We start from the raw sequence: 22,508 nt of genomic DNA, 5'->3' as shown, positions 1-22,508 counted from the left end.
GCGCGGCCGGATGACCCGCCCCCTTTCCCCTTACTTCCGGCGCGTGGGTGACGGAAGAGAGGGGCGGAATGTTGGCGGGCGCGTGGATTGGCTGATGGCGCCGGAGGGAGGGCGCGGTCTAACACGGCTAACGCTTATTGGCTAGAAGCTGCTGCGCGCAACCATTGCACGCGGCGATTGGCGGAGGGAAGAGGCGCCTCAGGGTGAAGGGGGCGTGTGGCGGGAGCAAAATGGCGGCGGCCGGAGGGAGGGAGTGATGGCGGCGGCCGGGTGGTGCCGCGCCGGGCGCTGAGGGGCCCTGGCTTCTCCGCGGCCTCCGGGCAGGGCCCGCTCCGCCTCTCCCGTCCGGGTCGGGTACCGGCACCGCGGCCTCCGGCGCGGGTCCGGCCCAGCCGCCCCCCGCAGCCGGCGGGAGCCGCTGAGCCCCGCGCTGTGAGGGCACAGACCGGGGCGTCCCTCGCCGGGCCCCCGCCGCGATGGAGGCGCTGCCCGAGCTCTACGCCATCTTCCAGGGAGAGGTGTGCGGCCGCGGCCCGGGGACGCGTTCTGGCGTGCAGCGCGCTGCCTCGGCTGTGTTGTGTCGGTTTAGGCGCCGCTTGGTCCAGCAGCGCTCTGGGCAGCTGGCGGCTCCGTTCCGCACACCTACGCGCCTCTCTGTGTGCGTTTGCGCGTTGTGTGCACGCGTACAGGCACATACGCGTGTCGGTGTAGGTGGTGTGTGCGCAGAGGTGAATAACAGCGGAGCGATCCCGCGCTGCCGGGTCTGACCTGCCTTGAAATCTAAAACTGCGGGAAAGCGAGGAGAACCGTGTAGCGCATTTTTCGTGCTAGCTGGGGATGTCCCTGCTCGCCGCAGGGGAGTTGGACTAGATGACCTTTAAAGGTCCGTTCCAACCCAGTCTGTTCTGCCATTCTGTATTCTAATCTGTGGTTTGCAAACGGGTGTTGTGCCTTAGGTGTTGTGTTGATTTTTTTCACAGGTTGCTGCAGTGACAGAATACGGGGCGTTTATCAAAATCCCGGGCTGCAGGAGGCAAGGTTTGTTTCTCTTATTTTGTTCAGGTGTAGTTTCATGTTGGTATTTTTGAGCTAAGCAGTCTTCCTTGAAATCAAAGGCTTGCTGGCTCTTAGAAAGAGCTCAGAAAATGTTGGTGTGTTTTTTTTTTTTTTCTAAATTAGGAAGAAACTGAGGTGCTCGGAAAGTATTTAGAATATAATGGTATGTTTGCACAAATACAAAAAAAAAAAAGATTCAGAGGCCTTTTTGTTAACATCAGGATATTTTAGAGAATCATCTTAAGGTACTGGACAAACTGTAGAAACTTTCTACAGTTAGACAGTTTCCCCAATTTGTTTCTTTTACAGCCAATACAAGTGAATTAAAAAAAAAATAAACTGGAAAAGCTGACTTAAAGCTCTGTCTGTGTCTGTGGGGAAACCTGCAAAGTCAAACTCACTCCTTTTTCAAAAGCAGCAGCTTACAGTGGATGTCCTGGCAGGTGCTGGTAGGCCCAGAAATAACCCTTTCCTGCTCCGCTCCGCTCTGCCGTGCCCAGTCACTGCAGTGCCAGTTGTAATAAAAGTTCTGGGACAGAAGTGTGGCTGCTGGAGGGAAGCCACTTTGAGGCGCGGGAGGGCCCTGGAATCTGAGCTGGAACGGCAAGGTGTGTGTGTATTTATCCTCCCTGGTGTAACCCTGCAGCCCACGTGCCTTTTGTGCAAATTAAAGATGGGATTTTGGGGCTGCGTGACCTTGCAGGGACGGGAGATTGGGGCCGCCGTGGCGTTTCATGCCTTTGATTTTGCCAGCGAGGCATTGTGCCGCTGATGCGTGAAATGGGCTCTTTGTGTTCTGGTCCGTGGAGGACAGGTGGGGAGGGAGACGTGTTCGTGCCTGCTACAGTTTTCTGTACGGTCGCCTGACGTTTTTGAGTCCAAAGACCTTGCTTTGGGACTTGGAGCAGGTCCTGATGAGCTTTTGTGTGTTTGATTGGTGCGAGTAATTGATTCTCACCTGCATAATGTGCTGGAAGAAAGAAGCGCTTAATTCCGCTCAGGGCAGCCGCTGAATCTGTGCCCTGTGTCCCAGAGCAGTGGTCTCCAGGAGTTTTTTTGATTGGGTGCCCCCAGTGCATAATCAGTTAAAACCAGTTAAAAAATTTTTGAGCGCGCATTCCTAATATATGTGTAATTATGTATAAATTATAGACATGTACTGCTGAACTAATGTTCAGTCATTATAAAACATACTCCAAAATAGAAGTTACAAAAGGATGAGCTAGAGATGAAATGAGCACTACTAATTATCTTTAAATTTTATTTGTGAACGGTACAAAAAGAATCGTCCGTCATCCACCTCGCTTTGGAGACTGCTGCACTACAGGGCCAAACTGAGTTCCAGTGGAGACTTATCTGTATTTTTTCCCTTTCTTCTCTTCCAAAATCACGACCAGGCCTTGTTCATAGGACTCACATGTCCTCCTGCCGCGTGGATAAACCCTCAGAGATGGTAGATGTTGGAGACAAAGTGTGGGTGAAGCTTATCGGAAAAGAGGTAACGTTGGTTCCTGTTTCTGTGTGCTGCAAGAGCTCCTGGGCAGAGGCTGTGTCCCTGCGGCTTTGTAGGGATGCGGCCGGTTCTGTGTTACAGCCGGGTGAATTCTCTCTACCTCCAGAGGGGACTTTGGATGCAGGCCTTCCGTGGCTCGCAACACTGCGGTTCAGGAAAAGGGACTTCATAAAAGCAACGAAGCGCTTCCCTTTCCCTGTGCAGCTGTTGGCAGCTTCTGCCCCCTTAGCTGTGTGATTTGGTGGGTGAACGAGGGGTTTGAGAGGAACTCGGGACAAGAGTTGATACAAACACTGTTCATTAGCTGTTTCAGGAGACGAGCCCGTTCTAAGCAGCAGCAGAGATCGTTGGTTGGTTGTTTTCAGGAAGGCAGCAGTGATTTGTCTCGAGGAAATAAAGGGTTTGTTTGTTTTGAAGTAAGAGCATTATATATTTTTTCCGTAGCCGTCTACATGGCTTTTCCTTGTGCAGAAGGTGTGACAGTAGATGTATCTTCTGTACTTAAAGATTACTTGGAGCAGAGACTGAAGACTTTTGCTGTGGTGAGCTGACTGTGTTTTCTTGAGTGAGGTGGAAGCATCCAGTTCAAGGTTGCACAGTATTTGGAGTTTTTGGAGTTAAAAGCTTTTTTTTTTTTTTAAGACGATAATTGGATTGAAGTATAAAACAAGAGTTTTAATTTTGTGTGACGTAAGCGAAATAGATTGAGAAAATTGCTTTTATTTACACAGTATGGAAAAGCAATGTGGAAGTCTATGCATTCTTTTTAGCTGTTTGTGGTGTGTGCTTTTTTAATATCTGTTCTTTGTATAGGTTTTTATTAAGTTTTCTTTACCAGAACACAGTTATTGGGTTCCTGGCTTCTGTGCTGTAGAGGCAAGGGGCAGAAGTGTGTTGGAGAGGTGAACGGTGGAAGAGTTCGCTGTCAGATTGCCTGCAAATAACTGCACAGATGTCAGAAAGAGATAAAACAGAAACACCTTCAGTAGCAGCGTTGGTGAAAATGCAGACAGCCATAAGAAAGGCTTAAAGTAGAGCCTAAACATGCAGCTTCTGCTCTTGCTTCTGAAGTGGTAATGTAGCAATTGAGGACTTACTAGGATTCAGAAAAAAGTAAGCCCCTAATAGAGAAACTTAAAACATTTTTAGTCTTGTAAGAGGGTCAAAATGGGGAAAAAGGGTATAAAGTTTTATTTCTCAAGAGGCAAGCTGGGGGAAGTACTGGTCCAGCAGGAACTCCCTTGGCGGTGGATGACTGGAGAGTTACAGGAAAGCTTCCAAACACACACTTTCTTCTACAGCTCTTGGGTTTGGTCATACTGAAGGCAGAATGTTAACCTGATAGGACCTGTAGTTTGATCTTGCCGTATTAATGAGCTGGATTATTAGCTAGAATACTGTAAATGCAGCTACAAAATAATGTAACACAAGCATTTCCATGTAGTTTCTTTTGTGGTGCCATTCTTTGCTAACCAACAATTTCCTTCCTCCTCTACAGGCCTCCAGACACAATGTTGATTAACATCATTGTCGTTTATTCTTCTCGTTCCCCTGTCTTCCTCTTTCAGATGAAAGATGACAAATTGAAACTCTCCCTCTCCATGAAGGTTGTCAACCAAGGCACAGGAAAAGACCTTGATCCAAACAATGTTTCCCTTGAGTAGGTAAATCTACTGAGCAGAATATAACGCGTCAGACAGGTTGCTACTGCCTGCTTTTCCCTGCCTTGCACTCCTGACTTTCCTGCCATACTTATTCTCTAGGTCCCCCCTCCTTTGGAGGGTGGGGGGGGTCCTTCCTGAGCCCCCCAGCGGTGCGCTGGCTGGATGTTGACTGAGGGCACTCCCCTGGTTATGCTGCCTGGAGGGCTGCAGGGGGTTCCAGCCCTTCCCACCACGGAAGGATTTTCATTCCCATGTTGTGATGGCCGTGCGCTTCTGCTGGAAGGGCTGTTCGTTCCAGCCGGGCGTTTGCCTCACTTTCACATACTGCACAATCAAATCTTAATTGCTCAGATATTGCAGAGCTTCCTTGTCCACCTTTTTTGTGACCCCTCTTGCAGGTCAAATAGAATTGCTTTATTTTCATACTGCGCGAGTACGTATGTGTTTCTATGTTCATGTACGTAACACAGATGTTAGTATAAAGGATGTAACTGCAGCTCCCTGCGTTTGTCCGCTTTGTTAGAGAGCGCTGGGTTAATCTCAAATAGATGCTGAGAGGTAATATGCTGTTAACAGTGTGGTTTGTTCTAACGAGCAGTTGGTCAGCTCTGTTCTTTGGTTTAGCGAAGTGGTGCTTTTAGAACAAAATTTGAAAAAACTTGTTTAGATTGTGCCCATATCAATGTACAGGGTTAAAGAGGAGAGTGGATTGAAAATGCAACTGTCCTTCTCTTTCCAGTCAGGATGAGAGGAAAAAGCGCACGTTCAGAGACTATACCAGTCAGAAGATCACGCTTGAAGCCGTCTTGAACACTGTGTGCAAGAAATGCGGTTGCAAAGGTATGTTCGTGCAGCATTGGCTTGTTCTTTCAGTCTAGCCTGGTTCTAACCAGGTGGTGACCTGTAGGTAGAATTGTATCAACATCCGTCTCATGGTTGTGTGTAGGGACTGAATTTTACTTCCAGATGTCCCTTTTAAAGGAGAACTACATTTTCTATCACTTGTTACGTAAAGGAAGGACTTACCTGAATTCCTTCTGTAAAGGTTTGTTTCTTAAGTCACATCCCTTTGAGCTTCCTGTAAAGAACTGTTGAAGAACCTGTTGGGAACATGACCTTAGCTTGTGAGCAGTGTCTTAGAGCTGAAAACAAGTGTTTGGTTTCTTTTTTTTTTTTTTAACCTGGTGAGATTTTTGTGTTTGCCTACTTTAGCAGTAGGAAGTTGCTTATGTGATGCCTTTTTGCAGGTTGCTGAGGCATAAAGTAGTTTTTTGTGCATTGAATTTCTGCTGCACCCTACTTGTCTTAAGTTATTTAGTCATAGTGTAAATAGTTACCTTGGAGTTAGTGCTGTTCTGGAGGAGGTTAGTAACAGATACAGTCCTCTGTAGTGGTAGATAACTATCTTTAAAATATCATTTAGATAACTATCTTTAAGATGCCATTTTAAAGAACTCCCAAAACTTTAAACTGGATTCTGCGTATTTCCAATCTGCTTTTTAATGATGATGTCTGCTCATAACTGGCAGGCAGATGATATCTGTCTGCAGTTCCCACTACAACTGTTAGTAGGTCAGCTTTGATGCCTCCAGAGTAGAAAGGGTCGAACCAGAGTGGACAGATGTCCTCTATATTTGAGGCTTTGGGCTCATTTACCAGCTGCCTATCTCACCAATTTGCTCCCTTTCCCATGCTGCTTAAGCACTTGTACAGACACATTTCTACCAGTTGCCCTGTTCAGACAAGAGCGTCTTGATTTTTTTGCCTGACTAATCTTTCCAGAATTACCTGACTTGTTTAATCAGGGCATGTTAAACTAGCTGAAATGCTAAGACAAAAAAGGTACAGGGTAGATTCTTTTATTGTGACTAATAATCAGGATATCATTGGCAGCACTTCAGGTATCTGAAATTGTCGTGGTTTAGCCCTAGTCACCACACAGTTGCTCGCTCACCCTCCCCAGTGGGATGGGGGAGAGAACTGGGCAGAAAGGAAAACTCTTGGGTCGAGATGAAGACAGTTTTCTAGAATAGCAAAGGGAAATGACAATAACAACAGAATATAAGGATACTAAAATATACGAAGTGGACAACGTACGATCTCTCACCAGCCGACATCCCAATGACCGATGGAGCCCGTCCTGAGCAGCGGTCATGGAAATGAAACGGAGCAGCAAGCAAAGGAGTGAGAGGGAGAGATCTGTGCCCTGTGCTCCAGGCAACCCCCCCTTATATAGTGAGCACGATGTTTCTGGCACGGAACGCTCTCTCTGGCCAGTTTGGGTCAATTATTCCGGCTGTATCCCTCCCAGCTCCCTGCACCTGCACGTTAGCGAGACCTGGAAAGCCGGACAGTGTCCTTGGTCTCATTCACAACAACTCATAACATCAGGGTGTTTATCAGCGTTCTTCACACATGAAATCCAAAACACAGCAGCTACTGAGAGGAAAATTAACCCCATCCCTGCCAAAACCAGGACAGAAAGGCAGTTATTTAAAAAAAAAAAAAAAAAGGTGGGTTGCTCCTTCAAACACTGTTTTACAGGTCATTTTGCCAAGGAGTGTTTCATGCAGCCTGGAGGTACCAAATATAGCCTCATCCCAGAAGAGGAGGAAGAGGAGGTGGCAGCAGCAGGATATGAAAGAGATAAAAAGACCAGCCTGGCTGACGAGTCTTCAAAAAAAGGGAAAAAGGTATGAAGTGCCCTACTGCTGCCCTGAAAAGTGAGCCAGATAATTTGTTCAGTATGGTTACAGCTGTGATTTACTGCAGTGATGTGGTTATGAGTAGCCAGTTCTGGACTGGGAAAACGGCTCGGTTTTGTGCGCATTCTGTAGCAAAACAGGAACCTCCTCTGCAGACTTGTTAGTAATTCTTATACTTCCTCCCTTTATTCTTGTTAAACTGTCTCTAGGATGGTTTTGTGCTGTAATGCACAGTCCTCAAAAGACACTTCATATACTGAGAAAAGGATTATTCTTTTTTCCTGGTCTTTGTGAGACTCTATAGAAACTGCTTCGGTTTCCTGAATTTCTGTGATTCTTGCCAATAACCCTGTTTCCCCTCCTTTCTCGCTTCTCTTGCCCTAACACCTTTCTCTAATCTGAACTGACCGGCCCGCTGCCTTGCTTTAGCAGGTGTCCTGACCCAGCCAGCGTGATGTGAACTCAGCTTATCCGCACGTGCTGGGGAAGATGGCTGGTTTTATTTGCACAGGGAGTGTACGCCGTTTCCAGGCTCTAAAGCAATTTTTGTCTATGTGAAAATGTCAGGAGATAAGAGACCTTTTATGTCCAGTGTTTGAACTCTGGCTTCTGCGCACACTGGCGTTAAACGCAGGGGAGACCTGAACCCCAAACGGGAACGTTTGGTGGTCAGTCTGTTTATACAGCGATGAGTATTCCAGTTCTGGACTTCAGTCAATAAATTATTTCACCAGCCCCTTCACAAATGGAGTCCCAACTTTTAATTACATTTGCAAAGCCCCCTTTTTTTTTTCCTTTTTCTTTCTCTTTCCAACCCTGTGGCCTGTCTGTATCCCTGGAGAGGGGCAATGGGCAGGAAAGGTGGTGGGTTTCCTTTTACAGGAGAGGGACAAGGATGGTGTAGCAGTTGTGTAGCGAGAACTTAACTTCTGAGAGCTGAGTTCTCCCAGGCTCACTGTGGAGCTAGACTCTCCTACTGTGCTAGTAGGAGAGACTGCAGATGCTGGTGACAGGGAAAAGAGGAGTGTGTTTTGATGGCAGCACTCAGACCAGTCCAGGGTGACCCTAGTAGCTGAAGTCTCTCTTCCAGTCACATTTTTCACTGGTACTGTGGCTTCTGGCACCTCGGTACACTCTTACTTGAGAGAGGAGTAGCTGGGGCTGCTTGTGAGGTTGTCGGTGGTGCCTGCAGAAGAGCCAGGTTTGTCCTGACTTCCCTTGTGTCAGTCCCTGCCCTGGGGCATACCTGTTTCTGCCCTGCAGTCAGTACAAAACCAAGTTAGTGTTAATTGGATGCCTAATTAGCCGTTCTTGCTTGCCCATTAGCACTCTGGGAAGCTCATCCAGTAGCAGGAAGAGGATCTCTCTTGGCTGTAGATCCTGTTGCCTTGTTACATCATGAGATGTGCTTTGCTTCCCCGCTATGTAGGCTCCTATTCAAGAATGCCATGGACTTGTCTGCAGGGTGTTGTTATGCTGTAATAGAAAATGCAAATACTCTTCTTTCTATTCTGATCTCGGAAGCACATGATTGAACTGAGCCGTCTCTCGGATCCCAGGCTAACTGCGACTCTGACCTTTTACAGGTGCCAGATGTCTGACTTCTCTCTTGCCGTGATGTGTGAGCAGCACGTGGGTTATACCTCAGCGGGGCTGGCTTCTCTCTCTCCCCCCCTCTGGCAGTGATGATGGGTTGTCTGGTAAAGGCTCATCTAACTGTTACTTTAATGCTGCGGGAAAAATTACGCTAAGAGATGCGCAAATAGCTCATTATCTTATTAGTGCCCATCCACCAGCTTGGGGACTCCCTGCGAAATCTTGCCCTGCTGCGACTACAGGGTGCGTGGGTCTCTGTCCTGAATTTGTTACTAATTTTTATAGGGTCTGTGGATTAACAGCCTTCCTTTACATCTTGCATGCTCCTTTGATCCTCCTCTCTTCTCAAGGAGGAGATCAAAAGGTTTCAGATCTTTTCCAGTGCTGGAAAAGAAAACTTTGAGCCTTTTGGAGGCAGGATGTGGGATCCTCGAAGTGAATAGCTCCCTTGTCTCGAGTGCCTGCTGTGATCTTGTCTGGGAGCCACCATGTGCTTCCCTGCTTGACTGGAACCCCGGGGGGATTTACACGACGAAGAAGTAGCTCAGTCTACCTAGTAACAGTTGCCTTGCTGACCCCATCCTGTCCGTTGTTTGTAACATAAACGTAGAGTTTATGTTTTTAAATGAGTAGACAGGGAACTACTATCTACCAAGCATCCGTTTAGTGACATAGCAATGGTGTTAACATTTTTGGTTGTTCATGAGCATCACTTTCTGTTTCCTTGATCTGATGCTTCCTTGCAGTTTCTGGGTGCTCTTCACTCTCCCCCAGAGACTGCTCTCCTTACAGAGGTATGCCAGGGTCCTCACCCCCTTGTTTTTCTCTGCTTGCCTTCCCAGTGGTTCCTCAGTTCCTCACTTTCCTCCTGCCTGAGCCCTACAGCGTTTACAGGAGTAAGAGACAGCTGGGGGCTTCAGGTCCCTGCGCTGGCCCGGGCTTCTGGTACGACCGAGGGCACAAGTCTCTCTAGTGACAGATCACCTTGTTAGTACTCTGCACATGAGAGCGCTGTCCTGCCTCCCGTAATCCCTGAGAAAATAAGTGACTTGAGGGAGAAGCGGAGATATTCTGAGGAGCCACTGACAGCTGTGCAGGCACTTGGCTGTGTCCCTTTCACTTTTACTCTTTGGGTCGCAGGGTGAAGGAGCTCCTATGGGAACGCGGCAGTGTGCCTGTGCTGAGCCTGCGTGGGAGGGAGGCGTGCTGAGAATAAATGAACCCTTCTGGTTCTTCTCTCCCATCTGTCTTTCAAGAAAAGATCAGCTGTTTCGACACTGGGAGTAACCCCTTTAATTTGAATTCTACAAAAGCGTCTTGTCTTCTGCTCAGATACGCTACTGACTCGTCCCTGGGATACATTTGTGACACTCATTGGAATTGCATAGCAAATGTGACCTGCGTCGGCTTTTTGGCTGGCTTTGCTCTTTCTCTCACTGTGTAAAAGGTTTCCAGGCAATCTGCTTGCAGATGTTGTCTCTTCATGTAAAAACCACACCTTCCTAATTGTTGTTTTAGTCACCTGTAGTTCATCAAGCCTTAGTCTATCCTCACTTGTAGCTAATACTGGTTTTACTAGTTCTTAAATGGGATTATCTTAGGGCACAGCTCTTCCCACACTATGCTGTTCTCTTACTGTCCTCGTCTGTGCTTTTCTGACCTTTGTTATATTTATTTATTGCCCATAGACTGGATTCTTCTCATTGGATTAATTCTGACTGGCTGTCAAACAAGGCAGGCAACAATACCTTTAGGTTTATGTAATAGATCTCGTTTGGAATTAAACTGGATGGTGGGGTTTAGCCCCCGCCCCGTTGAGAATTAAAAAAGCCCAGAAGAAGTACCAGCACCTCTCTGGACATGTGGAAAGACGCGTATCTGGAAATCCATTCTAATTTTTCATAAGGACAGACATAAAGTCTCTGAATGACACCATAACTTCACAAAATGGTCTGGCAAAAAATATTTAAACCTCTTGGAGAGTTCTGGACACTCCCCTCTTATCTCAAAATCAAATCCCATTAGAAGGAATGCAGAGTTGTAACTTTCTTAAAGCACAGCCCCAAGCACTTTTCCTTGCAGAGGACAGGAGGGAGCCTGGTGTGCTCATGTGGTCCCCTCTTAGTGCCAGCTTTTTAAAAACACAGAGCAGAAGGAGAACTGGCTCTGTCGGGCTGTAGCCGGCCTATTGCTCTTCTGCAGGCCAGCTCCCAACACAAGGTTTTGTAGATGAGAGAGTTTGAAGCAAATTTGTTCTGTTTTGGTAGGGTTGTAATTGTTGAGTAAATAGGGCAGGGCATGCAAGGAACCGTAACGTGCTGCTCTTCTGACTTGTTGGGCCTCTCTGCATCTTCACACTGGGAGCCTGCTTGGGCAAAATCCACTCAAAATGTTTACACAGATGCAGCGTTTGCAGTTCTGGAGTGCTTGGGTGTGCCTGAGAGCGGAGCCAATTGCAGCCATTGGCTCTGGAGCAGTTTAGAGCTCTGGGTGCGGCAGGGCTTTGCTGCTGTCGCTGGAGGCAGAAATCCGGCCTTTGCTTTGGCGCTGCCCTCTGCGATACATAAACTGGAGAGGTGCTCCTGCTTGCACAACTGGTGAGCTGACTGGTAACCAGCTGAGTGCTTGTCTTCCAGCACTGGAATGCTGGAGTTGGAAGGCGTCTGTGGTTTGATAGGAGATTGCTGCTCCTGTGGGGTGATTTCACAGCAGCACTGCCTCCTGCTACAGAATATGTTAAGCTCTTCTGTTGCTGTTTTGCTCCCAGCAGTATTTGCAGTCCAGGACGTGCTTATGCCGTGGTGCTTGCAGTACGGCACTGGAAGTACTCTCTGTGTTGGTGTGAGCAGTTTGGCTTTTAGAAGTCCCCAAAAAGGGAGACTGAGTGGTTTGGTTTATTTTTTTTCAGCCAGCACAATGTCCACATGTGTACTTTTATTTCCCTTGTAGTCCTGAAGGAACGTGTGTGATATCCTGTCCTTTCTTCAGCCTTCACATGCTGAGAAAGTTTCCCAAGCTCTGGAATGAAACTCTGTTGTTAAGGTCCTGTCAAACTTTCTCACCATGTGCACAGGCAGGAAAAGCTTGAGAAAGTTCTCTTTGCTGCATCCCTTTCTCAAGAAGATTTAACTCTTTACTGTCTTCCTCTTCTAAAGACTCTTAGGGTTTGCTTTTGCCCTTCCTCTCTCTGTAGGGGACTTTGTAGTGAGTCTGGTGGTGTCCTACAGAAGAACTTAGCCTGTCAAATTTGGGGTGACACCAATGATCATAGTGCTGTTGTGGAGCTACAAAAAACTGGTAGGTGCCAAGGGTCTGCTAGGTGTGGAGTGAACTCAATCGTTGTTCTCTGTGGAGTCCAGAGGATTCTTTGCTTGATGTTCAGCATTGTCTTTGCTCTTCCACCTCCCTAAAATGGATGTGCTATTTCACATCAAATAAGCTCCCTCCCTTCCATGTCCCTGACTGATAGCTGGTGCTATGACACGCAGTCCCTGCTAAATTGATGTCTTTAGCTGGGCCTTTTGTGGGAGAATATGTGGTTTGTAAATGAAATGTAGACAAACTCAACTTGTCTTCCTGAAGCTGCTTTGCTTTGTTAACCTTCATATGGAAACTGTGCGTGTCTGGAAGTGGCTGAAGCTAATGGAAGAAATGTCTCATGGGGAGGAGGGAGGAACTCAACCTTCTCTCCGCTCTCCACGTTGGGGTCCTTCTTTTCCCCCAGGCAATTTTAAGACAATCAGCCCTTCAGAGGAAGATTGTGGGCTTGGCTGTAACATGCTTGCGTGCCTTGGTGAGCTTACCTGAGCACCTCCAAGCCTACAGCAGAGTGCAGAGACAGGATGTAAAAGTCAGTTACTGCAGGGTTGGTTTTTTTTTTTCCTCCTTCTTTACCTCATTTTTCATGCTGGGCTCAGCAGCTCCTTCTGGTTTTTGTTTTGAACAGACGAGTGCTGGTTTCTTAGCTTGGTGTCCTCTGGGTGAATATGCACAGGCTGCTGTGTGTCCAGCTTCCTTCTGTAAAGCGAGTTTTCTTTACGCGGATGCTTTGCAATCCATTCCCAGCCAGGGTTGTTCTTTTCCCCTGGGTGAGGTGGGTGTGTAACAGGCCTAAGGCAGCACCTGTGGGTGCCTGAGGGAGGAGGGACTATCTCATGCTAGACCTGCAAAACCAGTGTCAGCACTGGGTTCAGATGCTTAGCCCTCATGGCCAGCCCTGTGCAATGCCTGGTTGTGTTGAAGCAGGTGGAAATACTTACCCACACCAATCACTCTGATTTTGTACAGGTATCTCCTGTGTATCTGTGCCTGATGGTCGCTGTTCCCTTCATCCCGTCATGCATTCATTTCCTCTCCCTTGGCTTAGCTTCTAGAGTGGCTGTGGATGTCCGCGGCAGCTGGCCGAGGGGAGTGGCCTCCCCGAGGACGTGTGCTGCCTGCAGTCCTGTCACTAACACAACCGTGCCCTTGGGCTTGCTGCTGCTTTCTGCTTACTCATGAGATGAGTGGGTGGCACTACCAGCCCTGCGCAGGCAAGGGTGGCTTACAGCTGAACCTCTCCCGGTAGAACTCCCTGCAAGCCCAGGGGTGGCCTTGAAGTCATTTGGAATGCTCTTGGCAGAGAAAATAAGTGGAACTGTTGGCCTGGGGGCTCCAGGCTTCTCCCATTACACTCCTTTCCATAGTGGAATGTAAAACCGGTTGGGGTTGTGTTTGGGACTGTCGCTTCACTGCCGTCCATCTCCCATTGTGCTGCTCCCCAGAGCCTGTGCGCAGCCAAGCCATCGTCCAACCTCTTCAAATTGGAGGTGGTGGTGTGGGGAGCCATGGCTTTTTGTCTGGCTTGCCAAGAGTCCTTTTCCTGGGCTGGTGATGCCTGGAAGTGAACGCCCTGGGCTCCCAGCCGTTGGTGCAGGCTCAGCAGACTCCCTGCTGCTGCTAACAGAGTGCTCAGCCCTGCGGAGCTGGTGGCCAGCGTGGGAGGCAGGGCCGTGGCTCCCTGCTCGCACTCTGCTTTGAGAGCTCGCTTTGACCCCAGCTGCAGTGCTGCTGTGCCATCTCAGCGGTGGGGCTTGTTTCTTACAAGCCCAGAATGGCACCAGTTTAAAGCAGAGGCATCCAGCGGAGATAAAGTACGTGTGGAGGGAAAGGAGCTGGGCTACGACTGGGGGATAAAAAAAAAACCCCTAGTTTTAGTCTAGTGCAGCTAGCAGTAGCACGTGTATTGCTGGTGCCTGGCTGCGCAGTTAAATCGTGGAAGAGAATAGGATGCTGGTGTGCAGGAAGTTTGGGAAGGATTGTGCCCTCTCTTATGAGTGCACCATTTCCAGAGCAGCGAGCACAGGTGGATCACCCGGGAAGGTGTAGCTTGCATTCGGGACAGATGTTTAAAAAATGGCTTAGTCACAGCAGCCTCTGCTTGCTTGCACTGCTCGCTGGTGTTGTCCAAGTCTGTTGCAGGCCATCGCATGGGCTTGGGTTGTTTTGCTGGGCAATCTCTGCTTCATGAAACCCCGTTTTGCTTCTTTCCTCAACTCCTCTTTGTGTCCTTGAACAGAATGAGAATCCGTGATAGCCATTTTCACAGGAAGGTCTCTTTGTTGCTGTGACCGTGGATGAGATTGGTGGATCTCCCTTGGAGGCCAGTGCTGCTGGATGTGGATAGAAGGCTGGAACCCTTACTGATTGTAGCAGTCTTCTGCTTATTAAACATGTGCAAAATATTAAAATTACTTTTCTTTTTATGGGCCCTCTTGCCTGCATGCTACTTTCCTTTACTTCCTGGAACTGAAGGATATTGGAGAAAATACCTCACTTTTGCAGGACAGCCATTTATTTTTCAGAGCATCTTCCAAAAATACACTTGAAAAAAAAAATCTTCCGTCTTGTTCTGAGAGTTTTTGCAGGTATTCAGGGAATTAGAAAGGTGAATTGTGCTGGGAGCAGATCTGGGTATTTGTTTATTTGTGCACAAAAGCCAGCCACGCCAGCTGATGCCTCCTGAGCCACTTGCGTTCCTGGCACAGGGGCTGCTAGGGCTGATGGTGGCTGCCCAGTCCGCCTCTGACGTGGGCCCGCTCTGGCTGGAGGGCGGCGGTTTACTGAGCCGTTAGGCTGCCCGGCGCGGGGAGGGCACGGCCGGCTCCTGAGAGCTGCAGTCAGCATTTCTCTTCCGTCTTGCTGGAAGGAGGGTGAAGCAACGGGCGGAGCTGGGCTGTGCACGCTGGCAGCGCAGGCAGATCAGATCCTCTGTCCAGTACCATTGTCTAATTAAATATATACAGATTGCTGTAGTGCAGCGTTAAATAATATTTATCTGCTTTGGGATGCCCTGCCTGATGTGATTCCAGTGGAAAATGTACTGATTTCAGGGTGATCTCTGCCTGCTAGATGCGCCAAAATGGAGGGTTTAGATCCCTTTTGGAGTTCCTCACCAGCTTATTCCAGCACCAGCTGTTCTTATTCCCCGTCTAAATGTCGGGTTCTGGAGCGCTGCGGAGCTGCTGCCTCAGGGCTCTGCAGAAACACAGCCTGGGGGGCTCAGTGCTGCCCCTGGACTCGGCTTGTGCGCGGGGGGAGAGCGTGGGGAGCTGCGAGGGCAGGAGGGTGTGCAATCTGCTTGGAGATTGCGCAAAGAGTTGCTGCTTGCAAAAGGCACTTTCCTCACCCCGGCTCCCCTCCAGGGGCGGCTGCAAGAAACTCTGACTGACGTTTCTAGGGCTTAGGCTCCTGCGAGGAGGAGGGCGTGTTGTCACTGGTGCTCCAGCACGTCAGCGATGGTTTCCTGGCAGTCCGTGGGCTGGTGATGATGCGGGGCCGTGGCGATGGTGCTCGCATCCAGCTGTTTTAGAAACCTGTTTCACTGGCGAAAAGGCTTCATCCTGACAGCCTGGACTGGTAAGGAGTAGCCTTGAATAACGGAGTAGGCTCTGACCGTGGAGGGGTGGCAAGGACTCTCTTCTTGTGATTTCACCAACGGTTTTCAGGCTTGGGCTTCACCCCCTCGCTCTGCTCTGGTGCTGCCGTACCCTGCCCAGTGCAGCTGTGGTGTTTAACTGCTGGCAGCACTGGTTAAATCCTGACTCACTGGGGCAGCAGCTACGCACACCTTCCCTGTCCGAACAGGCTCGTCCCTGTCACGACGTGTAAGGCGCTCATTGTGGAAATTGCCTTGCTCCCCTGGTGAGCACAGTTTTCCCATGTGCAAGGTTTTTTATTATTTTTTTTCTTCATTTGCTAGGAGAAGAAGAAGAAAAAGAAGCACAAGAGTAAGCAGTCCTCTGAGTCGGACTCGGACAGCTCAGACGCGGACAGTGAAGGGGCTCAGCCAGCCAGCAAGAGGACCAAGCATTCGGGGAAGCCCAGCAAGGCTCAGAAGAAGAAGAAGAAAAAGAAGCATAAGAAGAAGCCCCGGGATTGAGCAGGCGGGTGGGGGTACCAGCATTGTGGGGCCCCAGTGCACACCACAAGGAGCGAACGGAACTGAATCAGCGCACCCCATGCTCCAGGGAGAAGGAGTTTCCTTCTAAGAATAACTCTTGGCGTGTGATGTTACAGGTCTTGACTGTTGATACAAGCTGTCCTCTGTTACCTTAGGCGTGGGCTGCCGTTTTTTCCCACTCCTGGCTAATTGCGCCCCTGCATCGGCACCTCTCCCATCCTGTACCCTTGTGTTTTGCTCGATAAGCTGCCCACGCTCGGCGTCTCCCCTGGCCAGTGTGGCCAGTGCTCGGAGCCTGCCTGCCATCAGCCCACATCCAGTTGTCTGTAGAAGGTGGAGCCACGCGGCCACGCTCTCCCTGCCCGTCCGCACTCTGGGACAGGAGTGGGTGGTGCTGGGCCCTGCGGTGGGGCTCTGTCCTCCCAGCCGGTAACAGTGCGGGGCGGCTTTGGTACAAACCCTCCCCAGCCTCATTCCTTTTGTCTGCAAACACTGGGAGTGGAAGAGTAAGAAGCAAAGAGGGGAGTGGAGATATTTTAAGTAAATATTAACTGCAGTGTTGGTAAGTGATGGAAAATAAATCTCTCCGGTCTCCAGTTGTACTTTGTACTGGGTCTTTTCTTTTATATGCTCCGCACTTCACCTTGGTCAGTTAACAGATAGGGCTGGCTGTGTGGGAGGGGATGAGACCTTCAGTAAAGGATTGGGTTTGGTTTTTTTTTTTTTTAAGTCCTGGCTGTTTTCAAAGGTTTCCCGGGGTGGGAAGTGTGTATGTGATGAGGTGGCCCCTATGAGAAACCTGGTGCCTTCTGGTGAGGAGCAACTGGAGCATAAATCTTGTAAGTGGAGCTGAAGGTCAAGGGCGAAGGGATGGCAGAGGGCTGGGCCAGCCAGCGCCGGCTCTGTGGTCATTCTGGGCTGTGGTGACCGCGGAGGAAGTCTGTGGGGAGCAGCTTCTCCCTGCCGGGGTAGATGTGCTGAACGAGGGGAGCTGAGTCCCTGCTGCTCCCTCTGACTACGGGGAAGCGAGTGGGGCTGGCGTGTTGGTGTAGCAGGAGGAGGGCTCGGGGGCTCACTGGGGGCACCCTGCCCCTTCTCCCTGTGCTTTGTCCTTTCCACTGCTTCTTGCTCTGGTTCCCCGTGATTGTCTCCCCAAACCCAGCCGTGATGTTCTCGTGACCTTGATTGCCAGCTCTGCTTGGCCGCTGCCAGCGGATGCTTTGGCAGAGAGCGCCTGCTTACTGGGAGAGATGGCTCCCGCCGGCATGCAGTGTGCCTGGATGCTGGGCGGTTGACGATGTGGTGGGCAGAAAGAAATATTCCCCCTGGAAAAGGGGGGACAACAGCTCAGGGGACCAGCTGAGACAGACTACTGGGATCACTGGTCACTGCCAGGTGTCCCAGCTTTGCCCATCTTGCTGCTTCGCACAGCCTGGCTGAGAGACGCGTGGCTCAACGCTACGAGTGAGCATGTGCCAAAAAAGCCTTTTCCAAATAAACTGATCACAGAGCTGTAACAACATTGCCTTTATTATTTTTCCATGTGGCTTTTCCCATTATTAATAAAAAAAAACCAAACCCATGAAACCAGCACCCAAGCCCCAGGCAGCCCCCTGCGGTGATGGGGACGGGGACAGCCCACGGCCCCGGCGGGTGCAGCGGGCTCCGTGGCCACGGCGAGCTGTGCCCAGCGTGGGGCTGGGATGGAGGCGATGCGAGGGACGAATGTGGCACCAGGTGACGGACGGGGGAGCTGGAGACGGCGTCTATGTCGCCTTCTCGTAGGTGCGGGTGGAGACAACATTGCCCATGGTGAGAGTCTGGTGCAGAAATGGCAGCGGGGGGGTCAGCTGTGCTGAGCCAGCGCAGCCCCCAGCTCGCCCAGTCCTGGGCTGAGCCCCCCCTGCAGTCTAAAAATCTTTTCTCTTTCCTTACCAGAATTAATTTCCCATCCTTCAGCTCCCGGACCAGCAGTGTCTCCTTCCCTTCCCACTTCTGCACATGGGTGAGTTTGCCTCCATCCAGCGTGACCATGGACTGCGGGAGAGAGCAAGACACCGTTATCCTCTCTGGGGTGTCTCAGGTCTGGGGGTAATGCTGCCCTGTGCCCCTCCAATGGAAGGGTGCTGAGCGTCCTTGCGCTCACCCTGGATCCCTGTGGGGCTCAGGGACCAGCTATGGGTGCCCTCCTTGGCTCTGTCAGCCCAGTTCAGCATGGGCCAGATCCTGCTCTGGCCACTGGCTGGGTCACGGCCCCAGCTGCCCCCCAATAACCCCACCGTGGGCACCGTCAGGAGGACCCTGCCCTCCCTGCCCGGGGCCGCATCCTGCTCCGGGGCTGCCGGGACCGGATCCCAGCCGCTCCCACGCGCGGCTTGCTGGCCCTGGTGCCGGAGGGCATCGAAGAGGTGGGGCAGGTGTCGAGGCAGGTATCGGCGCTTTGAACCGGAGCCTTCCTCCATGCCAGAGGGCCCGGCAAGGGCTTTGCGAGGGGCTGATCTGGCAAACACGCCTCTGCTCGCCGGGGCCGCTGTTTGCACAGCCGCTGCTGTTGACTCAGCCCGAAAAGCCCGACTGGTGCCAGGGTTGGTGTGACAGCCGCTGGGCGCGGCCGTGGGGCAGCACGGCGTGGGGTTGTGCTGGGACAGGCAGCTCTGTGCCCCCACCCAGCTCTGAGAGCCGGGTGCTGCCCGGGTTGGGTCTCCCTGCAGCTTGGGTGCCCCTGTGACTTTGCCCTCCCCATGGCTCAGATGCCCCACAGAGCTCAGGTCTCTCCACAGCTGGGATGTCCCCACCACTCAGGTGCCCCAATAGCTTGGGTCCCTGTGTGGTTTGGGTGCTCCACAACCAGGGACTCCGCACACCTTGGGTTCCCCCCACAACTTGGTTTCCTTGCACAGCTCGGGCGCCCCACAGCCCTGCACCCCACACATCTTGGGGTTGGGTGCCCCACGACACTGCGTACCCCACAGCGTGACAGACCCCGCTTGCCCCGTCGTGCAGCCCCGAAGGTTGGGCACCTGCAGGCAGCTGTCCCTGTCCCCTGCCCTGTCGCGTGCCCTCTGGCCAGCAGCCGAGAGCCGCCTGAAGGGCATGTCCCCGGGCTGCGGGCAGGAGCTGGCGGCAGGTCGCACGTCTCTGCTGCTTCAAACATAGTTTCCACCAGCTCCAGCGCGTCCCAGCAGCGGCAGCGCTGCGAGCAGGGATGTGCCCGGCACTGTCACTTTGCTCACACTCATCCCATTTCAGCCCATCCTCGCTTTGCGCCCAGCCCTTGTGCTTGCTGCTTCAGTGCCGGGAAGGGATTTTGTGTCCAAGGAGCCCCAGGGTCCCCCCTGAGGTGCCCTCCGGGCTGGGTGGGGAGCACAGGGCTGCTGGCTGCTCCGTGCACAGCACAGATAATGGTGCATGGGAGCAGCAGCTGGGAAACGAGGAAAAAGCAAGGGCTGGATCAGTCCTGTGAGGGAAAATGTCTCTGCAGGGTGGGAGAGGCCACGAAAGCAGCTCTGACCCGTCTCGAGGTGTTTTTTTGCCTTGCTCTTACGGGGAGGAACAGCCTGACCTAGGTACCAACCACTCCAGGGACCCCCGGGGACGCACAGCCCCTGGAGAGCCCTTGGCCAGGCAAGGTTGCCCAGCAGCTCCGTCCCTGCCTGCAGAGCTGCCTGCGTTGCCGAGCAAGCAAAGAGGGGACTCCAAAGTGGGTCCCGTTCTTCTCCTCACCAGGGAGTGGGGACCACACTGGCCACCACCCCGGCACGTCCCCTCACCGCCTCTTGAGCAAGGCCCAGGGCAGCGGCGTTGGCAAGCCTGGCTCTTGCACAACCTTCCGGCAGCGCCGCAGCCCCGTGCTTCTCCCTGGGGGAAAACCCAGCTGCAAACTGGGGCGAGCAGGGGGGATCGACTGGGTGAGACTGGGCTCGAGCACCAGCCCCGGCGGGCAAAGCGATTTTACCCTTCCAAAGGCAAAAAGGATGGAGGCCCAGAGCTGAGCGCTGATGGCCGGATCCGGCAGAGCCCCCAGACCCATTTTGGGGGATCTGATGTGGGGGGGCAGAGCTGGGAGCTCACCTTGACATGCCTGTCGTCCGCTGTGGTCTCGTCAAATTCCTCGCCCAGCTTGAAGCTGATCTCTGTGTTCTTGAAGGTGCTTTGGGTCTTCACCGTGATCTTGTCGCCCTGCACCTCGATGATGGTGGTGGGTTTGGTGAGGCTGGCCACCTGCCGGGTGGCGAAGCCCACGCCTGCGGGGGGCAAAGTTTTTGGGGGGCTGAGGGTGTGTGGAGGCACAGGATGTGGCCGTCAGCTTCCAGTCCCTGCTGGCATCACCCCATAGCCCTTTCTGCCCAGATGTTGGGGGTTGAACCCCAAAACTGCTCCCCACCCGTGGTCCTGGGGGGTCCTGTGTGTGCCCGCCATGCTTGGGGGGGCCTGGGAATGCTGCCATCGCTTGGGGACAGATCCTGCACCAGCACCCACCAGCTCCGGGGCTGGGCGGGGTCGGGGGGGCATCGGTGTCACCCACCCACCCCTCCCCAGACCGCTCCTGAGCAGGGACCCGCCCTTTCCTGGAGCTGTGCAGGGGCTGGGTGCTGGGGGGCTCGGGCTGAGGGGTAGTGAACGCTGGAGAGGTCCCGGACGGGTGGCTCCCTGCATCCCGGGGGGGGCGGGGGTCATCCCCACCCTCTTCATCCCCACCCTCTGCCAAGGGCTGTCCCCCAGGGGTGCAGGAGAAGGACGAGACCCCCTTAGCCAGCCCAAGCTCCCGGGAACAAAGGTCCAGAGCCCCCCAGAAACCCCCCCGCCCCAGCAGCAGCGAGCCCCCACCGCCTGCAGCCCCCCCTCAGCCAGCGCCCCGCCACGGGGGGGGGGGGCTCTGCTAGGTAAATTGGGGAGGGGGAGAGAAAAAAACCAAGAGGTGATGTCCTGCCCCCAGCCCCCTCCGCAGCCCCCCGGCTTACCCAGCGCCTTCATGTATTCATCAAAATTGGCCGAATCCACCAGCTTCCAGGTGCCCGCGAAAGCATCAACCATGATGAGGGGGTGCGGGGGGGCGGGGGACACCCAGCGACACGCGTGTACGGGGAGGCCTGCGGGTCCGGCTGGCTGTGAGCGTGGCACTGCGCCGCCCAGCTCGCAGCTGCCTGCCGGCCTCGCAGCCTCCTTAAATAATGTCCTCATCACATGATTGGAAAGAGCACCACCGCGCTCCAGAAATACTCCTCGGCAGCGCTGCCAGCGGCCACCTCGGCCCCAGGGCCACCCGTCACCCTGTCACCGGCCACCAAACCTCTTCTCGGACCCCCCCGCTCGTGGAGGGTCAGGCTGGGTCGGGTCAAAGATGGGGAGAGCAGAGTGGGTCAACGGTGTTGTGAGTTGTGTCCGGTCTCTGCGCTGGCCGTGCTGAGTGGCCAAAGGGTGTGGGATGTGGGGAAACTGAGGCAGGGCAGAGCTGGGCATGGCATATGTGTGTCCCCTCTGGCAGCGCCCAGGTGTGGGGGGTGCTGCCCACGGTCTGCAGACAGGGGGGCACAGCCAGGACGCGGGGACACCAGCAGTGGCAGTGTCCTTCAGGGTAACGTGTACTGGGGACAGGGAAATGGAGCTGGGAAACTGAGGCACGGGGAGCAGCGAGAACCAAGGTGGGGAGGTCAGGCATCTGGGGGAGTGTGGGGACACATGTGGCCCTGTCCTGGCCCCATAGGTGTAGGAGGGGGACACACACATGTGTGACCCTGTCCCTGCACCGTGTGTAGGGACATGCATGCGTGTCCCCAGAGATGCTCTGTGTGTGGGACGCTGGGGACAAGGTCAGCCGTGGGGCTGTGGGACCCATGGGGCCGTGTCAAAACCGTGCCTCCACTCGCTTTGGGCTTTGGTGGCAGTGAGGTCAGGGCCAGCACGTCCCCTGCTCCCCTCCCCATGTGCCGGGGTCACCCGCGGCCGTGGGATTCGGTGTCCCCACCCTGGCTCCCTGGGGCTGCACCGTCTCCTGCCCCTGTCCCCGAGCAGCTGAGGGGATCGAGTGTCCCTGAGCCCCATGGCCACAGTGCATCCCCCCATCTTGGGGACATCGGGGTGAAAGTGACCAGGTCTGGGAGGGACACGGGGACACTTTCTCCCTCTCCCTGGCCCCAAGATGTCATCTCAGACACCCAAAAATAGCCGGGAGCTCGTGTTCAGCCTCCTCCGCCGGCACTGCCTCCAGCAGGACCCCCTCGCCTCATGTGCCGGGGGGACGGACAGGCACCCCCCACGTGGGCTGGGTGTCCCCCCGCCCCGGCTGGGATGCCCCACGGGGAGCGGCTCCCCAGGGAAGGTGGATGAGTTGTTCCCCACACAAGGCCCTGGGGAGCCAGAGCCCCCACCCACACCCAGCCCCACGGCGTTCATGTGTACAGCCGCCCATGCACACACATGGTCACGCACACACGTGGGCATCCACACACATGGACATCCATGCTGACAGACACCTGCCATGCACATGGGTACCAATGTACATGAGCACCCATGTGCATGAACACACGTGCACA

General features: G+C 52.9%; 2 protein-coding genes across 3 annotated transcripts; one reads left to right on the top strand and one right to left on the bottom strand.

The window, feature by feature from the left end:
* The first annotated feature begins 217 nt into the window (after window positions 1-217).
* Window positions 218-16,571, top strand: ZCCHC17 (zinc finger CCHC-type containing 17). 2 transcript variants are annotated; one of them, XM_010121390.2, is made up of 7 exons: window positions 218-518; window positions 981-1,038; window positions 2,454-2,554; window positions 4,138-4,229; window positions 4,973-5,073; window positions 6,778-6,926; window positions 15,775-16,571. In XM_010121390.2, exons 1-7 carry the CDS (start codon window positions 477-479, stop codon window positions 15,952-15,954), a joined length of 723 nt encoding a protein of 240 aa, XP_010119692.2. In that variant the 5' UTR covers window positions 218-476; the 3' UTR covers window positions 15,955-16,571. The 2 variants fall into 2 exon arrangements, with proteins under 2 accessions (XP_010119692.2, XP_086621285.1); XM_086765159.1 differs by lacking the exons at window positions 218-518; window positions 981-1,038 and adding an exon at window positions 1,425-1,664.
* A 916-nt stretch (window positions 16,572-17,487) lies between these two features.
* On the bottom strand, window positions 17,488-21,116 carry FABP3 (fatty acid binding protein 3). The gene is made up of 4 exons (XM_086764919.1): window positions 20,937-21,116; window positions 20,047-20,219; window positions 17,911-18,012; window positions 17,488-17,795 (listed from the first exon to the last, which is right to left on the bottom strand). Exons 1-4 carry the CDS (start codon window positions 21,007-21,009, stop codon window positions 17,742-17,744), a joined length of 402 nt encoding a protein of 133 aa, XP_086621045.1. The 5' UTR covers window positions 21,010-21,116; the 3' UTR covers window positions 17,488-17,741.
* Between the last annotated feature and the right edge of the window lie 1,392 nt (window positions 21,117-22,508).

This window comes from Chlamydotis macqueenii, chromosome 22, assembly GCF_036417535.1.
Source record: "Chlamydotis macqueenii isolate bChlMac1 chromosome 22, bChlMac1.mat, whole genome shotgun sequence".
NCBI classification, from domain to species: Eukaryota; Metazoa; Chordata; class Aves; order Otidiformes; family Otididae; genus Chlamydotis; species Chlamydotis macqueenii.
Note: the sequence above shows the minus strand (reverse complement) of the source record. Positions and strands in the feature narration are given on the sequence as shown.